The 27,196-nt window shown below is 39.1% G+C and overlaps 1 protein-coding gene across 3 annotated transcripts in view; it reads right to left on the bottom strand.

The window, feature by feature from the left end:
- Nucleotides 1-27,196, bottom strand: part of LGI1 (leucine rich glioma inactivated 1) — a 30,385-nt gene that overhangs the window by 2,634 nt on the left and 555 nt on the right. Inside the window, exons 1-8 of one of the 3 annotated variants that reach the window (XM_066191206.1) lie at nt 17,315-17,365; nt 10,700-11,147; nt 10,233-10,304; nt 6,394-6,465; nt 6,219-6,290; nt 2,052-2,123; nt 633-802; nt 51-215 (exon numbers count right to left, since the gene is read on the bottom strand). In XM_066191206.1, the coding sequence (XP_066047303.1) occupies nt 51-215; nt 633-802; nt 2,052-2,123; nt 6,219-6,290; nt 6,394-6,465; nt 10,233-10,304; nt 10,700-10,890 (814 nt within the window). In that variant the 5' untranslated portion in view covers nt 10,891-11,147; nt 17,315-17,365. Of the gene's footprint in view, nt 1-50; nt 216-632; nt 803-2,051; nt 2,124-6,218; nt 6,291-6,393; nt 6,466-10,232; nt 10,305-10,690; nt 11,148-17,314; nt 17,366-27,196 lie in introns of those variants that run through there. The other 2 variants (XM_066191205.1, XM_066191207.1) reach the window with 2 other exon arrangements.

The following is a 27,196-nucleotide window of genomic DNA, read 5'->3' as shown; positions in this document are numbered from 1 at the left end:
CAATTTTTGGATAATTTGTTGTAATGTTATCTGTCAAGCAGTGTTCATACCTGTAATGTTGTCGTAATTCCTGAACATCACTTCCACATGGTCCCATTCAAGAAAGATGCATTTTCCAGTAAAAGGCTGAGCAATAACCACGTGTTCATCATTCATATATGAGAAAGTATCTACTGACAGAGATTGGTATGGCAGGGACTGATAAACTTCAAATTCTGCAAAAGTGCACACAACAGATGATAATTACAGAGATATTTTACATACTGTACTGAAAAAAACAACTGCTTATCAGATACCAATTTGTTACAAATTACAGTATTTCATCGCTAGTCCAATTTTTCTGTTGATAAAGGAGCACTGCAATTTGTTTTTCAGCCTTTCTTAATAAAAAGAGGTACTGTTTTATGTCCCACTTTTCCAAATCATTGTGTAACATAATAAAGTTTGAGTACATACTGAAATATAGGACCCTGCTCCCAAATGATTCCCATGTCAGACTTAAACCAGCAGAGTTCATATTGATTTTAGTAGAAATTCCATGCAGAATGCAGCATTCCTACAAAAACAGGCTCTAGAATGAAAAACTATAGCTTTGACTTTAACAAGATTATAAATAATTTGAGGCACATTACCTGTAATAATGCAATCAAACTCTTTTGGAGAGAGGCTATTGATTTTGCGCTTCTTATATTCTGGTGGGCTTTCACAGTAAATGTCTTCAACAGTTGCATTGGTGCTGCCCAGCCACTCCACTAACCACTTCAGTTTGCAGTCACAATTAAATGCATTGCCTCTAAGGTCTCTACAACAAATAAATGATGCATTGAAAATAAGTAGTCAGCTGATGTTTTTCTCGAGAACAACAAAACAGGCTTTCGTTAAATATGTGCCCTCTTGCTTATTCTCACTTGAGGCCTTCCTGGCTTAATTTGTCCTGACCCATACTTTAACCTACATATCAGAACCCACACAGATTTAATTATATTAAGGTAATCAAGGAGACCATAACTTGGTGATCAGAAATTTTTATCAATTTCCCACAGTTTACAGGTACACCAACGCCTCCCAAATTAATGACCCCATTTCCTTTGGATTGCCCTTTCTCAGTAAGAGCATTCTAGATAACAAAATAGGAATTAATGTAACCTGATAGTCAGTCAGTCAGTATTCACTATCTCCTTTAGATACACACATTTAGGGCTTCAGGAGACACAAGCAAAGGAGTTCTGTTCAGGTCTTTTACAGCTGTCTTCAGTCAGATTTCTGATCGTATGTACAGGAACAGGCAAGCGCCAGGAACAGACTGTGTAACCACCTGGCCACCGTCAGCCGTGCCAAGTAATGCTCCAGCTACGCTGGCCATGGCCACATCTCACTGCTGCAGCTCTGCCCGAGGGATTCAGCCTACCTTCTTAATACTGGGAGCAGGCAAAGGATTTCCTGAGCTTATCAGCCCAGATCAGAACAGGATTTGGTGTATTGAAAACAGGATCTATTTCACTAAAGCAATTATAAGATTTATCTGTTTATCTATATTTTGTATTTTTACTGGTATTATATATATATACACACACAAGTTTATATGTGTATATATATTTAAACAAGCTGATGTTTTGATCTGGTTGGAATTAGATTTATTATGGGATACTTACTTAGAAACATGCTTTATTGATAAAAGATAGCTTTCCCAGGAATTGCTTGCACATTAAAATATTACTCCATTAAATATCATCCACCTTCCCTGCATGCCTTGCTCTCTCATGCATCCCTAAGGATCTTCCCTTCTTATTCACAAAATCTTAATGAACATGCAGCTTTATTACATAACAACTAACAATATTACTTATCTTCTTAACTGGTGGAAATTCAAAACTATCACAAATTTTCAACAAGAGCAGACAAAAAAACCATGCCTACCCATACTGTGTAGTCTCTACCCAGTAACAAGATCCACTACTGGCTACTGCTTTGAATGGTTACTCAGAATGTCCTCTAAAATAACCTCTCTATACTTCTAGTATAATTAAAAGATTAATTAATTTCTTTCTTACACATTCGTTAAAGAATCCAAGCCTTTAAATATGTCTTTTGGAAGTGACTGGAGATTATTATTTGCGAGACTCCTGTAAAAGAAAACACTTCAGAATTAGTGCTAGTTGTTCATGAAACTACTCATTTTTGCAAGTTGTGATATACTGTGTGGGGCTTTTTACTTACAGCAAAGAACACTGGTATTTTCCAGCACTTAGTTCTAAAAGATTGCTTTTAAGAATGGCTTATTTACTTTGTGACTTTTCCTTCCACTAAAATGCCATGCCTCCTTATGCCTTCTCACTCTTCAGCAACCTTGCAGCATTTACAATACTTCACTTAGCAGAGTAAAAAGTTCTATCACCTTTGGTGTTTTGCTAACACCATTTAACATTTGAAAACAATTAGTCATGATTTGATCCACTGATGTTTTCCCTATGAGATCCCAATACACGGTGTTCATATCACTGCAATTTACCCACTTTCTTGTACCTCTTCTGGAAGGAAAATCTTACTAATATGGGCAGATGGGCTTAGGTTTAGCTCATTGTTTTTGAAAATATGCCGTAATAGGCAATAAATTGCTGATCGGCATGAACTGCTTTCCTGGCATGTGCATGTGTGTGTGTAAATGTGCATCAGACCAGCAAAAAAATTTCATTAATTCCCAGTTTTCAATGCTGGGAAAACTTGTTCAAATTCAGTGAGTATTCCAGCAAGTAGAAGTGACATGGAAATGTGAGCAAGCTTTGAATGAACAGTGTATTACATTTCAGTCAGACTGTCTCTGTGAGTCTGCCAAAGGTCTCAGATGTCACGGAGGGCATGACAGAAAAAGGATAATGTTGTAGGGTATAGTCTATGCCTCTTCCAATTAACAGAATTATTTATTACTTATGAGAAGAAACAAAGATGGAAAGAAACCATTTTAGATTAAGATTCCAGTTAAAATCTGTAGCTAATAAGACTTAGAACCTCTTCTGTTTTAACTTGTAAACATAAATGTTATTTATTAATCACAATTTCTCTAGGCAAGCAAAGACACTTAGGCACATACTTAAATACAAGAACAAGCCCAGATCTACTAGGCCTGCTGCCTCATTAAAAATAACTGTTTGTCTGATCAGTAGTAGTAAATATGGGATGCTTCTATTAGTCCATTCTGACTTCACCACTTTCAAAGTACATCTGATTGTAACACTGTATGTGAATATATCATGTGCTTCACTTATGTGCAATTTCATGCTTCAGAGCAATTCTTTAAAAGTCAGGTAACTCACGTGAAGAAAGCTGTGTGGACTTGCAAGCTGAGACAAGTTTAATGCCCTATATTGTTTTTATATGTTATTATACAGCAAACTAAAAGGGAGGATGTACTTGGGAGTAGGAGTGGTTCACCGCTGCCATGGGTACATGGCTGACAGCAAAATCTAAGCAAGGTTTATGCATTTGCCAATCTCTGAATGAAAATTATGCATTTTTTAGTCTATTGTTAAAAAGCACACTTATATATGAGAAAACACTGTCTTGCCTAGATGGTGCTGTATGTGATATTTGGATTATAGTAAGAGAGTAAAGGTTGACTCAAACATGCAGTTAAACTAATGGTGACAGTTCTGAGAGAAGTGCAATCAAAATTACATATTGTGCAGAGAAATTACCATCCAATGCTAACTCTAAGATTTTGACATTAAATTAGTAACTTAGTAAAAAAAGGCAATTTTTAAAAATTTTTTCTGTTCTTAAATGTACTCTGACCAGAAAATAAATCCTATTGCACAATAATAAATTCTATATGGCTCTCTTTTACAATGACACACTGTAATTACTGAAGTTTAATTGCATTATAAAAATAAAAATGTTTGGATAGCTTACTGCATTCCAAAATTTATGTTGCAAAAAGGAAGTAAATAGAATAAATAGAACAAAGGTCATCTTATCTAACTTCATGGAACTTATTTGCATGCTCATTTATTATGATTCTTTTTAATATATTTTATCTACACAAGTACTCTCTTGTTTCTTAAATGAAAAGTGCCTCAGGGTGCCAAATGATCATTCTTAATGTGTATGTGAAATTTTCCCCAAACGATGGGGAGTGGTTCTTCAAGCAGATTAAACTAGTGGTGCCTTTGCAGTTATTTTCCACAAATTTCTCATTGTCTTTGTGAATAGTGCTCCATGGACAATAGCAGCATGATGCACAAATCTATGTCCCAAAAATGTGCATGAAATGGCAGTTGTGCCTCCAATGTGATTCTGTCTTTTTTATGTTTTCTCTTGTGAAACTCTGAAGCATCCCCAGAAACCAATGTAACAGGCAAGACAAGATGTTAGCCTTGGACTATATGCTCTGTGGAGAAGAAACTGTGCCTTCCTCTGTTTTAGAAACGCCATTTGTTCACTGGCAGCAGCAGCTACTAAATAAGTAAATGAGTATGATAAATAATGTACTGGACCCATTTGTGAATAGAAAGCTATTCATGTGCGCAAATATTTTGCAGATAGGGTCCCAGTTACCAGCTTTATCCAGCTATCTTTTTTTTCTAACAACAGTGTAATTCTGCCTGTACCTCTACATGGATTGTTATGGGATGTGCACAGCCTTTTCATGTACCTCTTTCCCTCTCCTCTCTCTTTCCTCTCCCTCAGACCTAGAGCCATTTTGTAAGTAACTTTATCTACACGAGTAGTCACAGTAGGCTTGGTTTCAGCCAGCTGTAAATCTTGTCCTGACCAAAAGGGAAAGCATAAAGTGTTTTATGGTACATTTACTAGGTGGTGAAGATATGGTGAATTGCAATTTGCCTATTATACTTATGCATTAACGGTTTAAAATAGAACCTTTGCTTTCTCTCCTCTGTCAAAATATATGAAAGAAGTTAAATGACCCTGTTTCAAAACCCTCTTGGGGGTTTTATCATGTTAAGGCCAAAAGGTCAGAATCCACTCCCTTGCCTATGACATGCATATGACATGCTTCAGAATGCAGATGCTCAGAACTGGGTATAAACCCATGTCAGGCACACTACAGATGTTTTAGCCTCATTTTTTCCCCTTTTCTCCTTTTGTATTTTTTTTCTGTTTTCTTATAGTGTGCATTTCATTTTTAAAAAATTTATTCCTCATTAAATTAAATTATTGCTAAAAGATAAACTTGCAGTAAGAGATAAAAGCCTGTATAAAAACTGTCTCCCTAGCTCAGAGACAAGGAAGCTACTCTTGTTTGCAGTGAAATATTTCAGGTATTTGTTGCCAATGTGTGTCTCGCCTGCTGAGGACAGTGTGAGAAATGCTCCTGCTGGTGAGGGCATAGGGAGCGTTGCTCCTACAGCACACTGGCATCCAGAGTGCCTTGGACTAACTTCCCCTCCCAGATAATGCAGCAAGGAGCTGCAGCAGGTCAGAGGGCAAGAGTTGGCCATGCTTCCAAGACAGCCAAAGGACTGAGCAGCACACAGGAAATGGTAAGCAGATCCCAGTGTCAGTGTGTGACAGATCCTGACTGGGAAGCTCCTGCTTGCATGCAGGAGAGGACAGGGTGCAGAGTAGGTGCAGAACGGAAGAAGTAGATCAGTAAGCCATAAAAAATACATCTTGTTGCAAGTCTTGTATTTAAAATTGCTCTGGGTGGGAATTTTCAAGTTTGATTTCATCAAATTCTTCTGTATGCTATTACTGTCTTAAGTGGACACAGGCACAGACAGTGATGGCCTGTCCCAAGAATGGCTGTAATATTCTCCTGGATCCATGTCAGATTGGGGTACCTGGGAAGAGGTGTGGGTCCATCCCTCAGCCTCTCACATTCCTAACCACATCTCCCACCTTCCTCCTTTCCAAGTCCCAAACTGGGACTCACCTCATCAGTGCCAAGACTCCTTCCTAATTCATACTCCTCCCTGCTCCTACACGCTCAGCTGGAAATCCCCTGTGCTCCAAGCAGAAAAAGTCAGGGAACTACTGCCAAACATGTGCTCCTTGGAAGCTGTTTGTACCTTTGCCTTCTACACATACCACAGTTTGGAAGCCATTGGTGGAAACACAAAGATTACCATTCTAATTAAATTATTATTAATACCACTTAAATAACCATGAACGGTTATATATGGAAATCAGAAACAAAACAACACAGTGGTTCAGTTACTATATTAAATATACCAAGTAATATATTCAATCCTTTTACTTACAGGTGAATTAAAGATTTCAGTCCTCTGAAAGTATTTCTTGAAATTGACTTAATGTTGTTGTTCTCTATGAACCTGTAATGGGTCGTAAAGGGATTCTGGTCAAAGCAATGCCTGGAACTTGGAAGCCCACCCACTCCATTTAATAATGCCAGGAAATATACTTTTATCCACTCACAAATATTCTAGATGAGGAAGGCCCATGAAAGCATCATCACTAATAACATCAAAAGTATTGGATGTAAACAACCTGCATAAAGAAATGCAAAAGGAAAGACCATTAGGTTATCAGCAGCTTTAGAAAATGGTTCAGCAAGCCATGGTAGGCCAAATTTCCACTGCCTGGTTTCATGTTTTTTTCTGTGCAAGCACTATAGGACTGTAAGGTTGATATATTGCACCACAGTGTGGTGCAAAGGGAAGGATCCAACAATTGTCTACTGGGGCCATCTGATAAAATTCCTTTGACTTCTGTGAGATGTTAATGTGGGTTTATCACGCCAGTAAACAATGGGATTGTATAAGTCCCTCTGGAGATGTACTAGGACAACGATGAAATCTTCAAGTACTACAGAGGTTTATTTTGTCTTGGTTTAAATTGCTGGTTAGTCAGACATCAGGTTGAATTTGCAACACTGACAGGAAGGAAAATCCTTTAACTTTTAAGTTAAACTTCTGAGTGTATTTAACCTGAGGGTACTGAAAGTTACTGGGGAAAAAAAAAAAAACCAAAGAAAAATCTCTTAAATGCAGACAGTGTTCAAGTCAGAATTATTTTTAAGACCTCATAATACCTATTGGAGATACTCTCAGTGTATGCATCTAACAGTAAAAATACCAGCAACACATTTAATTTTATATAATTTTGTAAGCATTAAAGTGGACAAGCATTGATTTTTCCAGCTTTATTTATGATTATCAGCCACGTTTGCATTTGTCCATTATAATCTAGCCATGGACTGCCACACTTTTAATGTGGTGAGACATCATAAAGTACAATGAACTTTACCCCAGTGGAATACTACATGCACATCTATATTTTAATCAATTGACCTGATGGATAAATAGATTCATCCTTAGACATTCAGGAATGCAAGATTTCCAAGTACTAATGAATCCACTTAATGAGTTAATCTCTTTTTTTGACGTTTACATTGAGAATAAATTGCAGGTAATTTATTTTCTCAGTTGGCTGTTGCAGATTGTGCTTTTTCCACTTTCAGTATGTTCCTATATGAAGTGTATGAAAAAATACAAGCAGGAAATTTTTCCTTTTTGTCAAATCAAGGAATACTTCAATTTTAGAGAAAACAAGTATTTTTATAGAATTCTTGAATCAGAAAACAAATTTATTAAATCCTGCAACTAATTTTACTTTTCTGATGTGATTTTATTGGATTATTTTTCCTTTTCTGCACCCTGGAATTTAGAGAACAGAGTGGTATCCCTTTAAATAGTATTGCTATTTTAGAAATTGCCAGGCTTACAGCATAGGTCTTGCACTTGGTGAGCTCATTTGCCTTCCAACTCATACCTCTCCCCAATGGCTATATGAGATGTATTTGATGCAGAAAGTAGTTTTTTTTCCCCCCAATTTGTCCTCAAACACCATAGTTGGTGCTTCTGGGCATAGAGGTTGAAGGTATGGCGCTGTAGCTAGGGACTGTATCACTTGGCAGGAACAGTACAGGGCTAGCAGGTACAAATCCTGATGCCATGATTACCTCCCTTCTTTCTGCAGGTTTTCATGTCATCAGTTTATAAGGGCACCCTCAGCACGTTGCTGATACACAGAGATAAAAGTGCTGAAGATGAGAGCTGGGAGGTTTTCTCTACATTTAGGGAACACTCCTGCTGGCACTTCACTGTAGCTGTGTAGGTTCTTTGTATTTTTGTTGTCACATGAAGAGCACAGAGCATACCATCCATACTACACAGGAAGAAAAGCTCTCCTGGACTGGGAATTACAAGTAGTGTTTAGCTCAAGACCATGATTTTTCCAGAGACCATTGGTGCTACTACATTAAAAATAGTAGTAAATAATAATAGCGGCAGAATTACACCATATTTAGGAATCTGTGACTAGTATATTAGAGATATCTAATTACATTTGGACTTCAAAAACCGAATGCCGGAGACTATTTCTACATGTATTTCTATTATTATAGAAATACATATAAGCTGCTAAATCTTGCTGTTGGCTGAATTAAACCTACCAATACAGCTATAATCATGCAAAGCTAAAACTTCCTGTAATGTTTATTTAACCTAAGGTTTCCATATTCTTTTTTCCCATACTATCTTCTGCCAAAGATGAAAATTTTTCTTTCCCACGTACAAACTGAAGTGGTGTCCCCACAGATACAATCCTGTTTCTATGGTCTGTGTTTAAGGAGTCATTTGCCTTAGATCAGGAGCCTGACATTCCAAGGACGGCAAGCCATTCAAATACCATGTTAAAAATATATCTGGAAAACAGATCAAAGCCCACAGTGGAACAAACCCTGCTTTTCTGGGGTCATAGTTTTTGTTGCAGCATTTATGAGCAGCACCGTAGAATGTGCATCTCATTGTACAGCAGAAATGGAAATCATTATCATTACCAAAATGTCATAAGACATTGCCCAAGCCCACTGTGCCAGGCACTATAATAACTCAAAATAAGATGACTGTGTCTGTCCTACTCTACCATGCCCAATTCTGCCTGCTTTGCAGTGGGATTGCTAAGTGTAGGTGGTGTATCGTAGCCAAGAGAGATGATGTCCTACTCACTCTCTTCAGATACAAGCCCCACCAGTGCTGCTGCTTTTTTTTCCCCCTCTCTTTTGAAAGGCCCATTGCAGAAATTATGTGAAATGTGTCCCTTTTGTGATCTGTGACCACCTGGGAAAAGCTTCTCTGGAATAAAGCACCATGGAAAAGCATTTAGGTTTCCATAGTAACTGCATTTACCTATTTACCCTGTATCCAAAATTATACAGTATGTCTGCACCTCCTTATCAGCTCCACTTGAGGTAGCAGAGTACAGACAGGGTCAGGGCTTCAGCTATCGGTACGCCACCAGTTTAATTTAAGAGCCAGAGAGCTCCAGTAAATCAACATTACACCTCTGACCACATCCAGAGTGCACGGGAAGTCGGTTTGGGACAGACATCCGATTTGGGTTTTGATCACACTGGGAAGTCTGCCTTCCCGGATTTCTGAGACAAATCTGGGTGTGTGTCAGGCTGGCAGCACATCCACTATAAACAGTTCAGGTTACACCCCCTCTACCTCTCTATAGCTCACAATTATATAATCGCATGCCCACATTTCTAGGAAAGCCTGTGAGCCTGTAAAAATCCTGTTTTGAAATGCAGCTAATAGTTAAACATCCCAAAATACTCTCTTTCTGTGTATACCTCATCACAGTATTTGATTTTGAAATAATTACTTCAGTCTTTAATTGGAAGAAAATTGTCATTGCTTTTAAGACCATGAAATAACAAACAGGGTCAAATCCAGGTACTATGAGGGCAAAACTCCCACTGAAGTGACTAAACTTCCACAGAAGTCCATGGCAATTTTACATGGAAAAGGACTTCAGGACCTGTCCCACTGCAGTGACGGGCCTGATCTCAGGGGCTCTGAGCTCACAGTCACTGGGAGTTGCAAATGGACAGCTTTATACTGGGATCAGGTCCCAGGAATGCAGATAATAAACAAGAATAGTTGTGGCAATACTTAAGTCCTTACTGTAACGTTAATTAAAGTATAACGAAGATAACATGCATTCTGTCACCAAAAGCTTCAGCATGTAAGCATTCAAAGTAGTACTGACAACAGACAGCCTTGCAAAATACTAAGTAAAAATTAAACATGCACTATCTTTCAAATGGCTAAAAAGTCTTGTATTTTATGATCTCATAAATCTTCTGCTGCTGTTTCTTATAAAATTAATACTAAGGCCCTTTCTGAAATATTTATGAATACATATACATTTCATAACAAAAACTGTATCATTTAAATATTTCTCACAGAAGCTGCAGAGATGGTGTGAGCAAAAAACTCCCTTCTGGGATTTTAGTAAAAGCAGATCTCACAAAGGATCTGTAAAGGAGAAAAAAACAACCATACATTAATGTAGCCTCATATGTCCATGGTTATACTGATCTGGTGATCACAGAGAAATTTATTTATATAAGTAAAAAAAATTACCTTCCCCCCCGCCCCCCAAACCCCGAATGTAATGTGACAGGTTTCATGTACTATACTAGAAGGTATAAAATGAGATGTGTGCACATACACAGACAGACAGACAGACAGATGAAAGAGATATAAAATCAAGATTCAAGGATGCAGCACAATTTTAACACATTAGCTGATGATTCTGAATGCTGGAGGTACTCCCTCCAGCAAGCATCCTTCTGTATGCACTGAAAACACCACACATCCTAGTTCATTTTAAATCATAAATTAAATAACCAAATGCTTACAGCCCTTACAGTGAGATAACATCAGGCGGAACGCTGCGAGGAATAGATCTGGCATTTTCACATAAAGCATTATCTTTGGTACAAGTACACCAGGCAGGACATTTTGGCTTCACTGGTTTCTTCCCTTCAGTCAGCAAAAGCACAGATAAAAGGCATAAGAAATAAGCAATTCTTCTAAAGGGTCTGCTGGCATTTCCCATTCTTTTGATCCGCTCTCGTTCCAGCCAGTTGAAAGAATATCCCAAAACATGAACAGGGTTCTTTATTCAGCCATTGGATGTCTTTCTCTAAGTCCAGGTCAATATTTGTCTCTCCTTTCCCAACCCTTTTCTTTCTCTTTCACTCTGTTTTTGTAGATAGAAACCTGCAGCTGATCTGTATGTTTCCACTCACTCAGGCAACGTAGTGCTCAGAGAAGAACCTGCGAGGTGCTGTAAGATGGGGAAAATCCAACCGGCTGAAGGGAAAAAAAAAAAAATAGGAAAGAAAAAAAAAAGACTTGCATCACCACTAAAACACTGAGCACAACACAGCATTAGATTGCAAAGTGATGTAACTGAGAAATACACTGCTTTCTGTTTTCACAGGGAGGCCCTTTCCCTGTTTCCAAAAATAGTACAGCATTATGTTTTGCTGGTGGGTGGGTGAGTGGGTGTGGGGTGGAGTGTATGTGTGTGGGGGGAGAAATCAGTCATCTCTTACTGGATCCCTACAACCTCATGAACCTTTAGAATTATGCTTCACATATTGCAAGCAGCAGAACTAATGGCAGTATCCACAGGAAAATGAAATCGAAGGAAACCATCAAAAGCATTGCTGCAAAAACTGTTAGATTAATTTTTATCCTCAGCCTTTATTGCACATATTTGTACCACTGAAAAACAAACTGCCACACATGGAAAATATTACAATGTATGAGAGAATGCCTTTGACTGTCATTCCTAAACAAAATATTTTCTCATGCAAAATAGACCCCAAATACAGCTCTTTTTTTTTCCTCCCCCCCCCTTTTTTTTTTTTTCTCAGAAAAAGAATTCTTATTTGTTGCATGTTTTCTGAGCTGGTTAAATAAAGGCATTGGTGGATCAAGCACAGTTCTATATGGACAACATTAATATAAAGTTCAAGTTAAAAAATGTATTTTCTTGAAACTGCTTTGATCATTTTAGATGGAAAAAAATCATTTAAATACCAGCTGTGTTAAACCCATAGTTAAGAATGGACCTTCTTTGAAGAGTGACAGGATAAGGACAGATCTTGGTGGTAATAATGAACCTTTACAATACTGCCTGGAGGCTGCAATCAAAATGAGTGCTAGGTGTGGTATGAGTGCTCTGCCAGATACATCCTCAGCCTGAAGACTTTACAGTAAAATACATTAAATATTTTACAGGAAACTTAAGCAGCACCTAAGTATTATTTTATTAAGAATGGTAAAACCAAACTAACAAATGACAAATGGCTGGGAAGCCATACAGGATGATTTTTTGTTCAATATAGTATTGCTATTAGACGAGTTTTGCAAACTTTAACAGGTCTTTACACTTCCCTGTTGGACTGTTTACATTAGACAGCTCACAAACACTACTGAGGTCAACCCAGTGGAACAAACACTCAATACCGTCAGGCTCACTATTAGCTCCTTCACATGGATGCTGTTTCCTCACCAGGAGACACCTCATCTCCTGATGAGGAGATCTCTTTTGATTTCACATGGCCACCTGACTCTGACCCATTGCTCCCACCCTACAAGCCACAAAATCACAAGATCAACATCAGACCGTGTCCATATTCCTCAGGAACAATCCCAGCAAGGCGTTAGTGCATATCCAGGTGCCCACCAGGGATTTAATAGGCTATGGGCAGAACAACAGCCTGCAAAACTGCAAGAAATTCAGTCTATGGATACAAGGCAGGACTCCAGCACTGCTGAATCCTTGACGGGGTGGTGGCTGAGGTCCATCCCCCTGGGAGGAGGGGAGACACCCAGAGCTCACACCGGGTGGTGGGATTGCATCCTCTGAGGGACTGGGTGCAGCCAGAAATGTCCAGAAAGCTTTCAGAGGCAGATGACCACCTTCAAAGGCCCTGCTGGGAGAGGACAGCACTGCCTGTGCATGGGCACACTTCTCACCAGGCATCTGAGCCCGTGGAAGGAAGGGCAACTCGTGCTTTCTCAGCTCCCTTGCTCTCTCTGTTGCACTTTTGTAAAGGTCTTTAATAATTTAAGTGTGGGCCCATGTTTTTGCTCTTAAGAAAACCTTCTCGTCAGCAGTCTCTCCCTGAAGCAGCACCAGCTAAGAGTGACAGAAACCTAGGTTATTTCTGAGCCCATCCACCTTCTCTAAGAAAACGGAACACAATTACAGTAGCCAAGGCATTGAAATCATTATTAAGTAAATGTTGATACCTTCCCATCCCCCAGTATAAAGGTGACTTCTTGTTCTGGAAATGATCTAATTGTACCTACTGAGAAGGAAGCTCGATTTGTAGGACTTGCATAAGTAGGCTACACCATCTTCTCCCCTCCAAGATGTCCAATGGCACAGACATGGTGAGGTGAGAACAGAAAATTCTCTAACTCTTTTTTTCTGAAAGAGGCCTGTTGTTGTTTGTTTGTTTATTCCTGGCAAAGCTACCCATTGCCATGGCAATATTTTGCCATTGATGGTGAAACCCCGTGTTTCATTTCCTTTGGCTCATTCACTGAAATCCACCATCAATTACCCAGGCACTTCTCTTTAATTAATACTCCAACCACACTGTGAACCTCCTGAAAACTTTGCAGTGTAGTGTTTTCTTCAGTGACAAAAGCACATTCTGCAGCAGAGCAGTAACCTGACTCCAGTTTTGTCCATGCAGAGAACCGCCTGGAAGTTAGTTTTCTATTCCAAACCACATGCCACAACAATCACTTTTTCCAAAATTGCAACATTATGAATATTTATAACGGCCCCATCAAAAGACAGGCATATTCGCGTTTTCCAGGGTCCTTTTCTGCCAAGCTCAGCATCTCATTTCCTGCCATGTAGCAGTTTAAAAACAAAGCGGTTCATGGATTTTCAGTGGCACAGCTTCTCTCCAGCCCGGCGACACTTGGCTCACCCTTTGCCGATGCCATCGCTGTTTGTTTGCGGGCCAGCGGAGCAGGCAGCGGCCCGCTGCGCCCACGGACCGGCGCCTGCCTCTCGGCCCCTGCTTGTTTTCCCGGGCGTTTCAGGTACTGAGTAGGCACAATGGGATTCAAAATCCATTTCTTTTTCTTTCCGCCGAGTTCCAGCAGGGGGGATGAGGGAGTTGTGGACGCGTTCCTCGGTCTGCTTCCCATCACTCGACGTTCTAGTCGAAAACCCCGCACCTTGCCGTGCCGGGGAGGGGGCCGGCGGTCAGGCGCGTTCCGGGCTGGGCAGCGGGACGCCGCACAGGGACACCGCCTGGGGGGTCACTGCCCGAGGGCCGCCGTGCGCCGCCGCCTCGCCGCGGCCCCGTCTCCCGGCAACGCGGCGGCCCCGGGCGGCGCCCGCGCCGAGCGGCCGAGGCCGGGCCCGGGCCCGGGGCAGCGCCAGGGCCGCCGCTCGCCTTCCCTCCGCCGGCCCGCGGCCGCTGCCGTGCCGGCGCTCGCTGTGGCGGCGGGAGGGAGCCGCGCGGGCCCACGGCGGGCGGCTGCAGCGCTTCCTGCACCAATGCGCCGTCACGGCTCGCCTCTCCGGCGTTGACCAGAGCCAAGCCCGCCTTAGGGACCGATGGTTTCCCACGCAGTGGCTCTGCGTGGTGAGACACAAATTGCTGTTTCTTCCAATGTATCCAAATTGTTTGGTAACGGCAATTTTTGATGATGATCAACCATCTAGTAAAAGTCTTGGTGCAGGTATATGACAGTCAAAATTAAAGCTACTTTTGCCTGCTGCCACTAGAGGTATCCACCACCCACCACTGCTTGTGTTCTTTGGTCAAACTTAGCACAACTTCCATGGCGTCATTTCTAGAGCAAACATCATCATCATCATTATTATTATTATTATTACTACTACTATCTAAGCATACATTTTAAGCACACATTCTCCAATATCTGGGTAAAATATTAATACTTCTACAAGTAAACCTGTTTGCTAAAATATTAGAGGACAGCGAACACAAATGGTCAGAACATAGAACAAAAATTATTTTAAAAAATATTTAATATTTTTCAAGGTATTAACTCCATGTCAATGACTATATTTGCATATTTGCATTAGACTAGAATGTTTTCATTACCAACATATGACAAAACTTGAATAATCTTCCTGTGATTTCAAGCTCAGTACATTGCCCTTTGCAGATCTATATCCCATTACAGTTACCCTTAATTTCATGCAGCTTTTAGAAAATTATTGCTTTTTCTCTGTTCAGGATGAGCTGCCTGCACATACATAGCCTAATCCAAAACCCACTGATGGTGATGATGAGACTTTACCGTGCTTGGTGTTAAGCCCATAATATTACACCACACAGATGGGCAATAGCTCGAATCACACCCAGTGTTCACGGGTCTCCTAAAGAACAAAACATTGTCATTGCTACGTTACCACTGTTTGCAGCAGAAGGATTTTGAGATCAAAGACTCCTACAAATACCTCATTTTGAGCCCGAGTTTCTGCTCTCTTGGCTCCACCCTTTTAAGAAATTCTGCAGCAAATGGCAAATTTAAAGCAGCTGAGAATGAGGCTGCACTTTCAATAAACAAAACTAAGTCTTGTGAATTCTAAACAGTTCTGAAAAGACTATGCTTCCTGGTGGATCTGGCACCAAGAGTCATTGCCAGGAAGAGGCCTTCCGCAGATTAGGTATAATAAAACTTGAGATGCCTTTACAACAGCTCATAGCACAGACAAGCTTGGGAATGATCACAACTCTGCCCAAAACTTTTTATTTGGAAAGCTCTGCTGACATTGCCCTATCCTATCTATACAGGTTCGTATTATAGGTATCCTTCTTTATTATACCAGTTTCATTAAAAGCAGAACAACCAGGCCAGTCCCTGAGTCAAAAAGCCAAGGAAATGGCTGCTTAACTGCTGCCAGCTTTGGAGGAAAGAAAGACTTGGAGGGTGGTCTCCTTTCCCTTCTGTAAAGTAGCCAGTTCACTGTTCATTACGGACTTAGAAGCGATCGTCCCTGAAGTGAGCTCTCATGGCAAAAATTTCATAGTGATGTACAACATCTGCTCCACTGAGCATATCCTCGTGAATGTGCAGGTGTCTCTGGAACTGCTTGCTGGTTTAGGTACACCAGAATTTGACCAATGACAAAAAATATGTCAGGAGAGATGTGCTGATCTTAGAATGATCTCTCTTTAAGAAAAACAGATGCACAGTGTATTTCTTTCAAAGGGAAGCCAGGCAAAATTAATCTGTTTCTAGGTTTTATTTTGTTGCAGCTAAGAACTTTCAACATCCTTATGATTCTTGATGCTTTATTTGCTTCCAAGCTCTGTCATAACCCAGTGTGCTTTGCAGCACCCAACCCAGCAGCGTCACCTTAACTGCTCTCCTGAAAACCATCCACTTTTGTCCAGACCTACACAAATAGTTCTTGCTTCGCTTCTATTGTCTGTGTTTTGCCTTGAAAATGCTAACAATGGATATTTAAAGTTGTGGGGGAAATGAAAGAGAAACATACAGGCTGAAGAGCAAACCAGAGCCCAATTCAAAGATGTATGAAGCTGTGCTACTTCATGCTTCGCAGCAGGAACAGATACCACACCTAATACAGGGGGAAGTGTAAGAAAGGAAACAGTATAAAAGAACACCAGCAGTTTCCACCTGCTGCAGAAATCTGGATATATATATATTTTTTAATTTTTCAAGACAACTCTCAAGAAAATTTGCCTGTAGTTTACTCAGGGAAGATCAACTTCTCCCGTGCTAGAAATGGGGACACTTCTGAGACAGTCAACATGCCCATCCATTTCAGTGGAACTGACATCACACTCATCACGTAGCATACATTCTATGGTAAGATTAAGTGCCCTCTATATAAACCTCTCAGCAAGGAGAAGTCTTGTTCAAATATACAAATTACTTTTTGCCTTTTTTTTTCCCTACATGGCTCTATCAGACATTAAAACCATGATACTAGTGAGAGAATCTATGCTTAATTTGTAATTCCCAGCTTCTTCAGAACTGGCATGGTCATTTTAAGAACGAATTTCTGTGCAATGCTTTCCTTAATAGGATAGTTTCCCTCTTCCCAACTCTTGCAAGTATTGATTCTGCTCTCTTTCACAGATCACTGCTGGTGTTTCTGTTCTAATGCTATTCTCTAAACTGGATTAAATAAGTTAGCTGGTAAAAGAACCAGAAAACAGATAAAACACAAAACAAACCCAAATCTTTCAAACCCACCCCACCCCTCCACCCTGAAAATTGCCAGAGCCAGAACAAGCAGCTGAGGACAGGAGTGGGCAGAGAGCATTGGTTTCAGTGTTAGAGAAAATGCATAGGGAGCTGCACACTTGAGCAGCAGTTTCATGTTACAAATGCTCAGGTTTAAATGAACCATAGGATAGAACTGGTGACAAAGTACCTCAGTCTCTACCGAACAGGACAAAGTATGAACCTCATAAAACACCCCAGTATTTACCTACCAGTGTTTAAAAATTATCATCTGACTGGAGGACAGAAGTTCAACAGGTGCATACAAACTGACGCTTCATAATTATCATCTGCACTCTGCCAGCTCCTTGCACTCTTAATGTGGTATTTATTCACAGAAGGTATCCTTCATGCCTACATTCAAAATAGGAGGGATAGAAAATCCAGTCCAGTAAGAACTCTGTATACCAAACAGAATGTCCCAGATTTTCCAGCATGAGCAAGTGCTTTCTGCAGACCCAAAACAACATACTACTGTCAGTGTAGCTAAATGCCATTTAATTGGCAGCTAGAAAAGTCTGTAATACATTTCTTCATGGAAAAATGTCTGAGCTCTTCCAGTGTGCCAAGATGCTAATTAAAAACAGACGGCATGTTACAAAATCCTTTCCTTGACCTGTGCTATCTTACATGCCCTTCTGTACTTTTTCATGGCATTGGCTCCCTGAAGAATTATTCTAATCTTTATAAACTTGTCTTTGATTTTCCTTGTCATTTTGAAGACACAAAAGAAGTAACAAAATATTATTTATTTAAAGGTACATAGGAAATTTATTTGTTACATGGCAGAGACAACAGGCTTTTGAGGAGAAAGGCTTTACTTGTTAAAAACAGGTTCCTATGTCCTGAATAATTTACAATGAAAGAAATCTTAGCACCACTGAAGTCACTGAAATACTTCAAGCAGAAGCCTTGCTGGAGTGCCATGGACATAATGAACTGCACAAGAGGAAGGATGTGCCTCATCAAACACATATTGTTTCATCATTGCTAATCGACATGCTTTACAAAACACAGATTTGGATCAGCACTGAAACATTTTAAGGGGTTTTTGGTGATAGCTCCACAAGTGTATTTCACTGATGTTTTTATTGTTCTCAACAACTCAAGAAATTTGGAAAAATACCTTATTTCAGTACGCGTTAATCCTTTTCACCTTAAGCAAGTACCAAATCTGCCTGACGTCCCACCCTACATTATGGCAGGCATGCTGCCACTGCACAAGCTGAGCACAGATTCTCTGTTAAGTCAAATACTGCACCAAGCTGAACTCCAAGGTCCCTTTTTCTTACAAACCACATTCGCCCTGCAGTGGAGACTTCAGAGTGCTGAAAATTTCATTACATCTGTTTGCTCATATCCCAATATGCTACATATTTAGTACAGCTTTAAGGAAAGATTTGCTCTTTTGGCTGCTGGCCCTTTCCCTCTGCAGTGGGAGAACAAAACCAACACAACATCTTTATCTAAGAACTGACTGTAGTTTTAAATATAATTTTCATAGCAACAGAGAAATACACATTTTAGTTATGACTGCTCAGAAGCTGAAGGATTTTCCCTACCTTGAACATGGTAACATTCACATTTTAAGTTCAAAAAGATTCATAATTATCGCTTTTCTAAGACAATAATCCAAATACTATACAGCTGACTTTCTTTTTGACACCAATCACTTGTAGGCATCTGTAAATTTCCACTGTTGCTGCCTTTGTGATTTGGGCAGTCATTAAAACTAGAGGGCCTAATTCCCTGGCTCAGTATAACACATCAGTAAGAAGTAATAAGCTCCTTCATGAAGCAATATAGCTCCCCAGCTAAATAAATGGCACACAGTACTGATTAAACAAAGGCACATGTGGCCTTTTTTCCCAAGATTTTTTTTAGAAGCAAATGGATGAATATATAAGAGAAAAAGACAAGGACAAAAACCCCCAGGTTTGGAAACTCGAGAGAACAGTTAACATCACAGAAACTGAGATGTTGGCTCCTAGGCATGGAAAGGGGGACCTGAGAAATTCACTAGAGAATTTCTTGGAGCAAGTAATGGCTGAAAGGAGCTTGGAACTGCAAATAGTCTCCTGCTGTTCAATTTTCTCTTCACTCAGGGAAATGAAGGCTGTACATTCACTGCAAATAAAGACTGGATCAAAGATATGCAATTCCATTAACAATTTATTTTCTTAAACAGAACAATTGGAAATGATTTTTTTAGACAACTGCTCAGGTCACAAATAGTAATAATCCTCTACTCTATGTTTCTGAAACCCCTGCTTCCCCCTTAGGGAGACAGATATCCCTTCATATGCACATTATATATATACATATATTTTAAGATCTCTCTTGAGCTATAAATAGCTTCTATTCACAGCCGAGCACCACAACCACTTATTCATTCTTTTCATGCTTTACCTGCTGTTTTCAAGGCTGCCCTGATGCTAAAAATAGCTTCGCATATTAGAGGAGGGTTGCTATAGATTCAGAATGGGTGATGTTCCAAAGACAGCTAAATCCCTCCTTGCTGAGGATCCGTGTGGGTGCATGTGATGGGCATCTGTGACCAGGGCTGTGATGCCTTTTCATAAAGACTCTTAGGCTCCAAGGATGGGGTATTTGTGTTGTTCTTAAGGCTGCATTGAACTGCAAATCAATAAAAATCATGGATGTCATTGCAAGTTTAAAGCTTTGTTTTTCATACTGTGGTGTTAGATTACAGTACAACAGTACCTTCATATATTAATGAAGCTAATATTCACATATCTTTTTAACTGGGAGAACAATTTAGTACTCTGTTGTATGGCCATATTTTTTCTGTGGGTATTGATGTCTTCAAGTCAGAAAATATCAAAAATGCTTCACTAGTCTTTTTACCTTTTCTAGTTCTTAACATTTGTGGTTGGATTATGACCATATCTAAGATAAATTAGGTAGTCAGAATAGTATTTTCCTTTTGTTCACAGACTCATATTATAGAAACCTGCCAAACACTGACTCTGTTAAGGCTGAGGTTCAAATAAAAGTTTTACAGGGCAAGAGTGGCATGGATTTACTAAACCAAGATTGATAAAAAACATTAAAACAGATCCTAATATAAATCTAAATAACACAATCCATTTTTTATGAGCAGAGTATTTAAGGCCAGTGTAATGCCAACTTGAGAGAATATTTCATGAAATGCCAAAGGAAATGTTTTTTCACTCAAATCTCACTTCATATCCGGGCCCTTATCTTCTATGGGGTTATGTTTGTATCCATTCAAGAGAGGCAGTCATCTAGATATGTAACTGTTAACATTTTGACTTACCAATTGTGAATTGAATGTGGTTTCAGCAAGTAGCAGGATCTCCCCCAGGGTACAAGCTGCAATATTTCTTTTTAGTTGCAGTAGATAACTGTCCTCAGTGTTTTTTGAGTCTGCCATTTTTACTTTTAGAGTTGTGGATATTGCACAGCTCAGTACTGCTGGCTATAAATATCATAACTTGATATTTGTGACTAAGTTAGACTAATGGTTGCCATTTAGGATAGTTATCTTTCCCATTCCACTTAGGTGCCATGGAATGAATAGTGCTCTGGAAATACTTTCAATAGAAAGGTTGATAGTATTTCAGTACTTCATGTCTTAATGATATTGGTGATTAAATAACATAAAATTGTATTTAATTTGAAATATAATCCCTATTCTTTCTAAACCCTGGTGATCAGTAGTATACTTTTACTAATAAAAGGTCAGTTCTAGCAGAATGGCTCACGGTATTATTAATTAAATGAGGTCTCACAGCAGTACTCTGTAAGCATGTTCATTAAAAACTGTGAAATAGGAATTTTTAACTGATTCTTCCTACTTCAGTGCTTGGACCAGCTTTTTTGTATCCCTGTATCCTTCAGTTTTCACTGAAGGATCAGTTATTGATCACCTCAACCTGAATACTAATAGCCTCTACGTGCAACTACTGTACTACTTTACTATGTAATCCCACTGAAATAGTAAGATAAAGTGAGGGTCGATTCTGTCATCATTACATTATATTATGCTCTTATACCTTAGTTTTTTTAAAACCTGACTCTGGGATTCCAAACAACTGACTGCAGCACTGTATATTGCAAGTAATCTCTGATTTATTTTCGTTGCTTAAGGACAACCCATGAAAAACACAGTGATGAATCCATCTTACTAGGTCCATAGTACAGTTTTCATGACTGGCCTTCTGGACTCCTGAGTTAAGAGCTCAACTTCTAAGTTAATATGAAACACATCTCTAAAAAAACAGGTGTTTTGTGGAAGGTGTTTGCAGGAATGAGACTGTACATCTCTATTAACATTACATCTTAGACTCAGCCTTCAAGGCACCTTTCTTTTCCAGGTTCTGTAGAATGCTGGAACACAAATAGTACATAACTGCTTGCATGATTCAGATGACATGACTTGTCTGTCACCTTTTTATACAGAAGACTTCAGATTCCAAACATTCCCTGTCAACGATTTGTACCTTTCCTCAATTCTCCTAAGTGAATATTATGAATATATATACATGGTGCATATATACATTATGCATAAGAATGCATGTCAGGAAAAGAGGGAATGCAAATCTTATCCACTATGGTTTAAAAATACAATGGACTGTAACTTTCTTCATGTAGTTTTCCTCTTCCAAAACATCTATGGGGAAACACTGTGATTTAAAGAAAATAAGTACATTGCTTGTACACATTACTAGATTTTCTTTCTCTAGCTTATTATTTTCTATGATTTTTTCATCTTATATAATAACTCCAATATCAAACTGGAAAAGCAAATTTGCCTTTCTCTTGTATTTATGTAATTGGATGCCATCAGTCACTTTGCACCAAAGCAGATCTAGCCATAAAAGTAAGATTAGGCATTCTTTGCTCTCTTAGGAAATACTTCATACTTCAGGGAATTTAAACATTCTAAAATCTCCTCAAATGAAAACTAGAACATGGTGGAGGAGTTAGTTTCTGGTTTCCACTTACTTAAATGCAGGTTGATAAAACTAAGAAGTAAGTATTTTGTACACTCTGGTAATTACTCTTAAATTAAATTCTTGATAGGCTGAAGTCACTACTCAAGTGTATGCATGCCTACATGCATGTGTAATCTTGTAGTGAGCTTTGTTCTGAGCAGAGTTGCCAGACTAAGCTCTGGAGACCAAAGTCACCTGCCCCAAAACAAATGTGGGACTAGCAGAGATGATTAAAGGACGCAAGACAGGAGTCTACATAATATATCTCTAGGGGATTTCTTTAGTAAAATTCCGTACATTTTGCAAAAATAAGCCCAAACTTCAGAGATAATACAGGGATATAATTCTAAGATTTTTTTTTTTTTAAATCAAAGTCTGATTTATTTCCATAACTGAATCAGTTGGTCTTTACAGGATCATACTGCTATTATTTACACTGTACATCATAACAAGGACTTGCAGAGAACTTAATTTTAATGAAATTTTCTGAAGTACACAGACGTTTTAGCATCAAGGTTGATGCTTTGAGTGTTCCTTTAATTACAACAAAAAGAATGAAAGAAGCAATCTGGTTTTCAAGATATTATAAGATTCTTACATAACTCTGTAGTCATAGGCAAGAAAACTAAAATAGGTGTTAGGAATTAAAACAGTTATAGTTCTTCTATAGTGTCTCTGTGATTCTTTAGCATGTTAAGAGTGGAAGTAATGAGACCATCAAATAAACTGTGGAACAGGACTTCAACTATTTCAGTCCAGTATAATGAAGACTAAGGCTGCTCTTCTATCCACAGTAATAAAAAAGTCTTGTGAATTGTGTATGAAGTTGGGAGGCCTTGTATACATGATAGAGGGTGGAGCTAAGGAAATAAATCAGATTGTTTAGGCTGTATTTTCTAACATTGTGGCCTAAACTGAGATTCTGTTTACAAAACTGATCAGCTGAGAAAAAGAGTGCAATTTCCACATTTTGACTTCTTGGGAGATTTTCAGATCATCAGGAAATTTCAACTTTATTTTTAATAACATTTGACATTTGTTTTTATCCTAACAGCAGAACAAGCTTAAGCTGAATTCGGGATGTACACCGTTGTCTTCTTCAGTTTTCCATGACTGTTTATTAAACCAATTTCCAAACTTTGGTCTCAAAATAAATGCTCTGTAGACAGACAATAGAACCAGCACCTTCAGTGCACTTGGCAGTAAGTAGTTGTGGACATGGAAGTGATTTGTTCACCCTAGAGGTAGAGGAGCCAGGAATAACAAAGGTCCATGGGTCAAATTCTACTTTGTATGTCCTTCTAAAATGCCATCATCTGTCAGATATGCCTTTAGATACACGAATTTTCAAAAGAACTGTTTTCCAAATTGCCTATCATATTGGAAGTCTTCGTGTTCTAGAAATTCTGTCTCCACACAATGTATCTGACATTGATATCCAGTGGTGTTAAACAGGAATAATTAAGAGAAAATATCCACAGACAACTGGAATTTAGGAAATTCAGTAATAGGATTAGATATTATATTATTAGCTCTATTTTATCTTATTAACAAGTGAAATGCCATACAATGATTGTGGCTACTTATACAAAGGTCCGAGATTTTAGAACAAGGAAGGAAACTGATGATCAATCAGATGCTATTTTTTCAAAGGCACTTTTCTAACAATGATTATGCACTGAAATGGTAATTGCAACTTCAGAATATCAAAAAACTGCACAGGCTCCTCTTGAAATAATGGACATAGCATGGCCTTGTCTATGATTATTTTTTGTAACTGACTCTATACTGGAAATACCTTTAAATACAGAAGTTCTTTTCTTGAGGAAATTATCAGCCAAACAAATAAAAATGCATTTGCCTTTTAGCACAGCAACATTGACATCTAGTGGTTAGTTAAGACTCATATTTAATATTCCCTACATGACAAAAAAAGTGGAACACAGCATTTATTGAACTTGACAAACCAGATATGCACTGCCAGCTATCTCCACATAGCCCATAGCCTCTAGATGATTACAGAATATCATTAGTCTTCAATGACTAGTTTGGAGTGAGCAGTACCTGTGATGGGAACTGGTGAGCGTGAGCCACTGCCCCTCATGTATAGCCCCACTGGTTTGCCCTGACTGTCAGGAAGTCTTAAGCTTGGGAATCAGCTGCCCGATTGTAGTGTGTACCTTCCTCAGGGCTTGCCAGGAGGCACAGTGCATCCCTGAAATTGTACAAGGGTACAGCTAAATGAAAAAGAGCTACAGTTCCTGAATGTGATGTTACTGGCATATGCGAACGTCCATTTTTAGCTTTACTTGCTTTTCCTACATATTACTAGGGGGCTTCAAATAGGAGGAGATGAAAATCAGGAACATGACAGATGCCAAAGTACTGTTCGTACAATGAAGAAACACAAATAAATGATTTGGCAACTTATTTCACAGACATGTAGGAGATAGGAAGGTGCCAATATCAAATTGCATTAGAAAGCAATTTCCTCATTTGTCAACAAAAAAACTGACTTAACGGAGAAAGAGGAAAGATTAAACAGGCCAAGCCTCAGTTTTACTAGCACTCTTGATGCTTCCACATACTGTCTCATAATCAAACTCAAATGTAGACTCTGGCAACAGTCACAATGGATGTAGCTGTCAGTGACTGCCCTGCCCTTGCTCTTCATACCAGTGGTAGCTGCCTCCTCGGGCCTGCTGGCAAAGCCTTCTGATTTGCTTCATTAACAACTGGAACAATTTTTAAAATTGGCTAACCAAACTAATTTTGACTCTACAGATCGGAGGCTGTTGAGTTTAAACAACTTTACCAGAAGATCTTAGGAGGCAATCCTCTTCTGCAGGAAGGCTGATGTGTTTCTTCCTGGCTAAATACTGTTAAGGAGTAAACAACTATGCTTCGTATTTCTTAAAAATACATAGAGAAATCTGAGTCAGAAAAAGAGCAATAAAATGCAGGAGTTCTCAAAGACATGACCTATATTAAAGGTTAAAGTACTTTCTCAGGCTGCAAAAAGGGAAAACTGTGGGGATATGTCTTCCAGTGTTTACAAATGTTATTCAAATTATTATCACTTCTTGTTTTCTGTGCAAACTAGGCAGGGCATTAAGAAATTAACTGAAGTAGCAACAAGGAACTTTTTTCTTAGATAGTAGGAAAAAACCCTTTATACCTAAAAGGTTAATAGACTAAGGTATTGAGCTGTGAAATCTCCTATACTAGAATGTTTTAGGAACAGCTCAAGAAGTATGTCAGGTATAATACTTTCATTTCTACATCTCTATAATGTATGTACCGTGTCTGACTTAAACTTTTTGGATACACCAGGTCTCATACTTTAGCCCATTCTAGATTTAGGGCAGAACTAAAGTTAAAGTTACAGTGATGTTTTCTCCTTTGTGGACCACAAAGTTCAGGGCTACTGTAATTTAAGACTATTGTTTCACATTACTGCTGACCTGATGTAAAAGAGAGCTGCTGCTGAAAGGGCAGCCCCTGTTTTTCACCTCCCACTTCTCTCCTGTCCCATCCCTCCATCCTAACAGTTTTTTGCCCCACAGGGGTTACTCATGCAGACACCACATCACGAAAGACACAGGAGCTAGGGTGGCAGAAAATTAAATTCTGCAGTTCAGCAGGAGTGGTCAGATGAGCACTAAGGCTAGTTCAAGAAGAATGCTCTCTTCAGTGGCAGCTTGACTTACTTGTAAAGATTGAAACAGATTGACTTACTTGTAAAGGAAAGCTGTGTTCCTAAGGTTTAGCCGTACAGTCACCGAAATCCAACATAAAATGTAGCACCTCCTGCCCTGTAAAGAGTTGTCCCCATCTCATCTGGTTTTTTTCCTTCCAGTCCTGTGGGGCTCATATGAGAGAAGTGCCTTTTTGGTGTCAAAACATACTGTTGCTAGAATTAAACTACAGAGATACTCCCATTGGAGAAAAGTGTAACACATATACCAAGGGCTAAGGGCATGATTAGTTTCAATTTCCAGTTTATTTAGGAGGCCATTTCTGAACTCATTCTCCAGCTGTAGCTTACTGTAGCTCACATATAAAATGCAGTCAGGTGATGTTCTAAAGCAACACAGTTAGACATCAGAAAAGCGTAGCATAGCAAGATTAAATTATCTAGCTGCTATTCTCAGAAAAGCTGTTTATAACATAACTTCAGCATCTACAGCAGTTGCTATAGTTGGACTCACTGCAGAATTTTCCTGTCCCAGAAACTGTATTTCTTCTATATGCAGGCTTTCGTGGCCACAACACGATGCCAGGAGATTCAAGAATTGTAAATCTTTCCCCTACCTTTCCCACTCTTCTTCAAAGTGCATAATCAATGATATGTTGGCCCAGTTTCCAGAATCATGTCAGGATTCATTCACACTAAAGCAGTCTGTCATTTCCATAAGACAGGAACAACAAAAAGATGCCTGCTATTACAGCTTTGAGGGTATACATTATTTATTTTCATATATTTAAATTATTAATTAGGATAATTCCATTTTTGCAACAGAGTCTCTGCCCTTTAGAGGAATCGGGCGGCATTCAGTAGGACTCCAGCAGAATACTGCATGCACTCAGATACACACAGTGCCACTCAGCTCCCTTCCATGGGACACTTTAGCATCATCTTTGTATCCCTTCACGGTAATAACGACATAAGAATACAAACACTAGGTCGGGAGAAAAAAAAATTCTGAAAACAGAGATTGAGCAGCCAAGGTAAGGAGATACATGTCAACAATGGTGTGTGATCGCCTTACTGCAGAAAAGCAACTACCTACAACCTTGTATTTTACAACTTGCATATTGCAAGGGCAGCAGAAGTATTTAAATTTTTAATATTTCCCTGTATTAAGTCTATCTGTGGTTTAACTCTTCAAGAATCAATAACACAACTGGAAACTCTACCACAGTCCAGAAGAAAGTACCTGTGATGGATTATAGCATTTCAGACCTCAGCAGTTCAGGTTTTGTTTGATGGGAAACCATCAATTCATTGACAGCTAACTGCTGTATCTGATGACTTAATGCCGAAGACTGGTGCTTCCCAGCTACTTTATATGATGCAACCCACAGGCTCCCAAACTCTTTATCGCCTAG

Source organism: Chamaea fasciata, unplaced genomic scaffold, assembly GCF_029207755.1.
Source record: "Chamaea fasciata isolate MVZ Bird 193981 ecotype frontalis unplaced genomic scaffold, bChaFas1.0.hap1 SCAF_9, whole genome shotgun sequence".
In the NCBI taxonomy this organism is placed as follows: Eukaryota; Metazoa; Chordata; class Aves; order Passeriformes; family Sylviidae; genus Chamaea; species Chamaea fasciata.
Note: the sequence above shows the minus strand (reverse complement) of the source record. Positions and strands in the feature narration are given on the sequence as shown.